This window comes from Bidens hawaiensis, unplaced genomic scaffold (assembly GCF_021521415.1).
Source record: "Bidens hawaiensis isolate Kalapana, Puna unplaced genomic scaffold, B.hawaiensis_p1.1 tig00000536_1, whole genome shotgun sequence".
Taxonomy (NCBI): Eukaryota; Viridiplantae; Streptophyta; class Magnoliopsida; order Asterales; family Asteraceae; genus Bidens; species Bidens hawaiensis.
This window is the reverse complement of record NW_027491034.1, coordinates 244,987-251,630: the sequence shown is the minus strand read 5'-3', so window position 1 is coordinate 251,630 and position 6,644 is coordinate 244,987. Positions and strand designations below refer to the sequence as shown.

The 6,644-nt window shown below is 30.8% G+C and overlaps 1 protein-coding gene across 1 annotated transcript; it reads right to left on the bottom strand.

Moving 5' to 3' along the window:
* Positions 1-1,369: 1,369 nt before the first annotated feature.
* Positions 1,370-3,461, bottom strand: LOC143635136 (protein FAR-RED IMPAIRED RESPONSE 1-like). The gene is made up of 6 exons (XM_077103024.1): positions 3,286-3,461; positions 2,934-3,192; positions 2,296-2,657; positions 2,095-2,188; positions 1,948-1,966; positions 1,370-1,848 (listed from the first exon to the last, which is right to left on the bottom strand). The coding sequence occupies exons 1-6, from the start codon at positions 3,459-3,461 to the stop codon at positions 1,370-1,372; spliced, it is 1,389 nt and encodes a 462-aa protein (XP_076959139.1).
* Positions 3,462-6,644: the final 3,183 nt, after the last annotated feature.

Sequence of the window (6,644 nt, the reverse complement as noted above, 5' to 3'; positions counted from 1 at the left end):
CATAAAGTTATCCATAAAACATACCAAAATAAAACATAAAACACATAGAAAAGGTTATCAAAACCACATAATACATAAAAAAATACAAAATAAAACAGGCAACAATTATTAGGTAACCAGAAAACACTGCCTAAAATCCATTGGAATACATGATAGATTTAAGAAACTCTGTCTTCAACTCAATAGAGCAGTTCAGAAGTTTTATCGTCTTACACAACTCTTTCAACTCATCTACTTCCTTTTTACCTATGTCAATCAAAAACAAAGTACACAAATAGTTAATAGTACTGCCTGGCATGTTTGCTAGCAACTTTGCTATTTCATCCCTCATATCAATGTTGACACCAGCGGTGATGATAAACTGATGTTGTAAAGCAGCCCGATTCTTTGTATCCTCATGGATTTGAGCTTGAATCTGTTTCAACAACAGACCCTTAGCTGATGAAGAAGAAGATGAAGATGAGGAATCCATATCTTGTTGTACTGAGTTTTGTGTAGTGAGATGAAAGATATGGTTGTAATTAAATAGATAAAATAAAGATAGATGAAGACAAAAATAACTACAGTGACAATAAATTATTGAGAAAAAGTGAATCCTTTGTTATTTAAGAATTTAAAATATCTGACACCTATGAAACTATAAAGACAATTACACGTTCCAATACATAACCACTGCATGTAATTAAATATATGACAAAAACGTTCTCATACGTTCTGTACCAAAAGCATAAAAAATATTGGCTCAATAATAACACTACTGAAGTGACAACTGCATGTAATTAAAAAATTATCATCATATTTTAGTTTAATTATGAACTATGTTAAATCTCCAACCAATTAAAACACAAAGAAAAAACAAATTACACATTTCATTAATACGTTCAACTACTCACTTTGAAAAAATTGGCAATGCAATCATGCCTACTAATATGTTATGATGCCTAGATATAATTATACTCAGTTCAATAAATTAAGTAAAAATTGTAATAACTTCATTCACCAACCAAAAAATAAAAAAAGTTTATAAAAAAAGAACAAAGGCATCCCACAAACACATAACAAAAATTTGAAAAAAGAAAATGGATTCTGGAAATGTTACTGTTAATTGTGTGATGTGGTGATGGTGTGGTGTGGTGATGGTGTGGTATGATGGTGTGGTAGAATAAAATAAGTTTGTGAAAAGGTTCGATATGATCCTCTTTTGTAACCTCCTTTTTCAACCGGATTTAATATAAAAATCTATTTAGTATCAGTTTATTTACACGTTCTTATACGTTCCAGTAGACAAACTTGCACATTCCATGAAAATATGAAACATAAAAAGTATAAAAACAGAAAAATATAAACAAAACAATAACGCTAAAAACTATTATTCTTGTAGTTCAGGACAAGTTCGAATGTTATGACACTGTTTATGACAAACTTTGCATTCCTTATATTTCTTCCCAGACCGACTTATAGCAATCTCTTTCTGAGATTTAATCCATTTATGTGACCCGCAACCCTTATTCTTAATACCACTAGGCACACGGACAGTCACCTCTGATGGTTGATCATACCCTAGAATAGCAGCAAACCTATCCCTTTTTGATAAATGAGTTCTTTTGTATCTTGTCTCATCGGCTTGTTTGATCATAATGTTCATTTGATCCCTGACTTTAATAAGTTCATCAACATCAGTTGCATAGCTATTTATGAGATACTCACCAGCCAATGTTATTTCCCTTGAGATCCCTTTTAGTTTTGAATTTTTGTCATTATCAAAAGTTGAAATTGGAGCAGTTCTAGGATTAACACCAACATCTCTTCCAACGATCAACCACGTATTTCTTTGGAAATCTTGTAACTCTAAAAAAATTTAAAATATAAAGGCTGTGACGACACAATAACCATAATGTTCAAATCTTTTACATCCACATGAAATAGTCGAATCAATTCCTTCCTCACCTTCCTTCTTAAACAAAACCTGACACACAAAAATATATTAAAATACTTTAAAACATTCTGTCAAAAAATCAAATAAACTTTAAAAATGTTTTAATACGTTCTAAAACGTTCAAGCGAAAAAAAATAGAATCTATAACTAATTCATACCTCCAAACTGCCTGGAATGTATGCATTAAAGTCAAATACTGAAAACCTCACAAAATCTTCTTCTGCATTTGATTTCAAATATGCTACACCGCTCCTAATATGATACATTTCATCTTGGAAATCATTAAAAATAGCCTTTGTATACATCAGTTCTGCTTCCTTCTCAAAAGGGTTTCGCTAACCGGATCTGAATGTGTGTACCTTGTATCATGATCATTTTTCCTACCATTGTGCCTTTGTATCTCCATACAATGATCAAAATGACTAAATAACTCAACTAGTGATAACTGTGAGTTAGAAACTTGACAAAAAAAATGATTTTCAGTTTCTGATCTTGATGTAGTTCTCATAAGAACAGACAACGGCTCATCCATGTAATAAGCAGGAATCCAATCATATCTCATTTCAAACATGTCACACAACCATTTATTTGTTTCAAGATCATATTCTTTCATTATAAGTTCCCATTGCATTTCGAATTCGGATTGAGAAATTGCATCCGTCCAAACAATGTCACATACATTACGTTTAAAATTTTCATTGTTACAAAGGGTGGCACCAACCTGATGTAACAAAAAATATGTTTTTATATGTTAAAAAATACACACATAAAACACACTGATGCATGCTAGTTTGTTATACACGTTCACAAACGTTCTAACACTAATACAAAACATGACCTAAATATACTAAAATAGTAATATGTTTATGCGTCCTAAAACGTTCTAACACATTTAAAAAATATGCAGCTATCAAACAATGATGAATACTAATATGTTTAGACATTCTAATACGTTCTGAAACATATGCATAGTACATTGAATACATTAAAAAGTTACCTTATCAGCAAGTTTTTTCATAATGTGCCTCATACATAACCGATGTCTCGAGTTTGGTAAAACTAATGAGATTGCTTGCTTCATTGCTGCATCTTGATCAGTAACAACCACCTTTGGGGCAATACCAAAAGAATCAAGAAAAACTTGCAAAAGCCATGAATAAGATTCAATAGATTCAGATGATAATAACGTAGCACCAACTGTAACATTACGACAGTGATTATCAATGGCAGTAAATGGTACAAAAACCATATTGTACCTGTAAAAAACAAAATTATTAGAAAAAACAAATTAAAAAAAAATATGTAAAAAAAATAAAAAATTAAAAAACAAATGTATTAAATTGACATACTTGTTGGTCTTAAATGTTACATCAAATGATATAATATCTCCAAAAGCCAAATAATTTTTCTTTGAAATTTCATCCGCCCAAAATAAACGATCTAATTCACCATTAGAATTAACAGTATACTCAAACGAATAACCATCACAACAGTTTTTCTTCCCACTTAATCTTTGTACAACCATTTCCGCATCATACTCCCCAATATAACAAGTTAAACTCTGTTTGAAATTCTTACAATCGTCTTTTGTAGCCCAACTTCCTCAAATCCTCCATACTTTGTCCTTATAATATTAAAGGCCTTAACAGGGCCCAAATTCTATGTTGACAACTCATATATAATATCTTCTTGTACATGAGTCAACTTCCTATTTGATCGAACAAAATGCATATCTTTTGCATCCACCAGTTCATGATTATGTCCTTCGACAAAAGCATTTATTTCAAACCTCAAACCGTCATCAGATTTTAGAAAAATTTGAGCTCGACAACCACACCAAATTGTTGGTCTCTTCCTTCTTTTATAATACGGTCTATTGGAACCATATTTTTCAACCATAGAATCATAACTGTTTGCAGGTTTATGACCTTCTTTGGAACAAGTAAAATATTTAGACTTTAATAAACCGTCATTCATATATGAACCTCCTTTACGAACACAAAAACCAGCTTTCTTTGCATATTCACAATAGAAATCATATGCATGATCAACAGATTCAAAAATCATTCCTTTTACAGGTTTACAAGATGCATTAACTTGCGGTATAACAACACCTGATGAAGGATCGGATAAACAAAAAGCAATTTAAGTCAAAAAAATTCGCCTAAAAACAACTAATTACAATTTAGAAAATACACAGTAAATAAATATAATTTAAAATATAATCAAACATCAAAAATAAATTAATACGTTCTAATACGTTATAATATGTTCTAACTGAATCACAATTACTAACCAATTATACGTTCTAACACGTTCAATTTTCTTTCGATTATAATTAATCCAAAGTTGTTCTTCCACATGAATCCTCAATTAACTTTATGATTCTCGCTGCTTATTTACTTTAACGATACTAACTAGTTAAATTTGAAGTCCAATTATCCACGATTTGCTAGTCCAGTTTTCTTTAATGATCCTCAATTAACATGAATCCTCAAATTTGAAGTCCAATTATACGTTAACAAGTTCTAAATAGAAAATCGACAATCCTATCCACGATTTTCTATTAAAACACATAATTTGAAGTCTAACCGAATCACAATTAGTTCACAAAACTATTAAACACACTATCGATCATAAAAATTCAACAGAAAAAAAACCTAAAAATTGAAAAAATTAATTTATTCGTCAATTAAACCTACAGTATACAGCTAAATAAATAACAACTGATTAGAATTAAACCTACAATTACTTACTTTGATGATCGTAATACATGACGCTAAAAATCAACGAACACCGTCAATGCTAATCGAACAACAACTCGCCAATTGTTAAGCAGTTTTTGGATACAACGATAAAATTCAATAAAACAGGGTATATGCAAAAACCATTTATTATACAGGCGCGATTATCTTTTAAAAGTAATGTAAAAAGAAAAAAACACCCTTCTGTTAACTTACGCGATCAAATTAATGAAATTGGAAATCAACGATAGGAAGCCTCTCGTACGTAATGTACGATAGCCAACTTTTGTATTGGATCCTTTATCTATATATATATATATATATATATATATATATATATATATATAGGGATGGGTTATTGTAAAAAGAGGAGTGTGTCTAAAAAGTGTTGGAAGGAATCTGAGTGGTAGGATCTTGATAATCAATGGTTAAGATTGAATGTTGGATGAAATAGAGGAGTGTTTTATTTTAAAGGCTAAAATTGATGTGTTAAAGGGTATTTTTGTAATACAATTTTTGGTAATAATCTTGGAAGCTCCTATTTTTATGCAATTTTCTCTGAAACTTCCAAAATATGCTCAACTACCTAAAATATTTTAATTATTCAACCCAATTCACACGCCAATATATGAACAACATTATGAACTAAAACACAATAATTTGAATACGAAGAATTAAAACACACTATCTTAAGCATTATAAACAATATTCCAACGTGCTTTTGATCCAAGAACAATGAACGCAATCATATAAAAAAAACACAATTATTCAAGAACTAAAACACACTATCTTGAATATCATAAGTTTGTGAACATAATTACAATAAACAAAAACACAATTACAATAAAGAAACACAATAATTCATCTACCAATACTGAACAAAAACACTACCACTATGAAATAAAACACTATACGAAAACATTGTCATGCTGATGAACTGAAACAAACTCGCTCGCCTCGATTTTGCGAAACAATAACTAGATTTATAGAAGAATAAAGCTTTATGTGAGAACACTTTATCCACTTCAACTACATCAACCTAGAAACCAATATAAAGTCAATAGAATATATAAAAACACTAAATTTATAAAATATAAAAAAACACAATAATATCCAGCACCTCATTAAAAAAAAGATACAGTTGGAGAAAAAAAAACATATCCACATTCATCAAACCATTGTTCTTACTTCTTAATCAGTAAAAAAACCCATATTCACCAATTCAACCAACAAATCTGCACCTCACATTTCATTGATCCAAACCCCTAACTCAATTTCAGAAACCCTAATTCAGATAACTCATCCATTACCTATTTACTCTTATCATAAATTTCACAATTTGTTACAATATAAAATACTCCATCGTCTCTGGATCTTCGACAAGACCCCAAATCAGTTTAAAAAGATGTCGCTGGCTGGCCGGTCAGTCCGCTGTAGGGTTGCCAATCAGCGTCGTCGTTGTTTCTGTCTTTGGTTCCGTCACAGTGGATGGTTGATCGCGGCGGTGGCGGTGGATGGTTGATGGTTGAATGTGATGGTGGCGGTGGATGGTTGAACGACGATGGTGGATAGTCGACTTGATTGGTGGTGGTGGCTAGTTGAACGGCGGTGATGACCGGTTGAACTGGAGGTGGCTCGTTGTAGATGGTGTTGTCAAATTTGAATGAGTAGCAGGGTTTTGTTATTTTGATTTGAAGAGACGATGATCTGATGTGATTATACTAAAGAGAGAGAAATAAATATTATCCCTTCTTACCCTATTGTGTTATATTTAATCCAATGGTTCTAATAACTTCTTACACTTTTTAGGAAATAGTTACTTTTTATTTTAACTTTACTATATATATATATATATATATATGATCAGGATAATGAGAGAACTTTTTTGAAATTGAGAACTATGAGAACCATTTTGGACCACAAAAAACCCAAAAATAAAAAAAATCATAAAAAAAAACATAAAA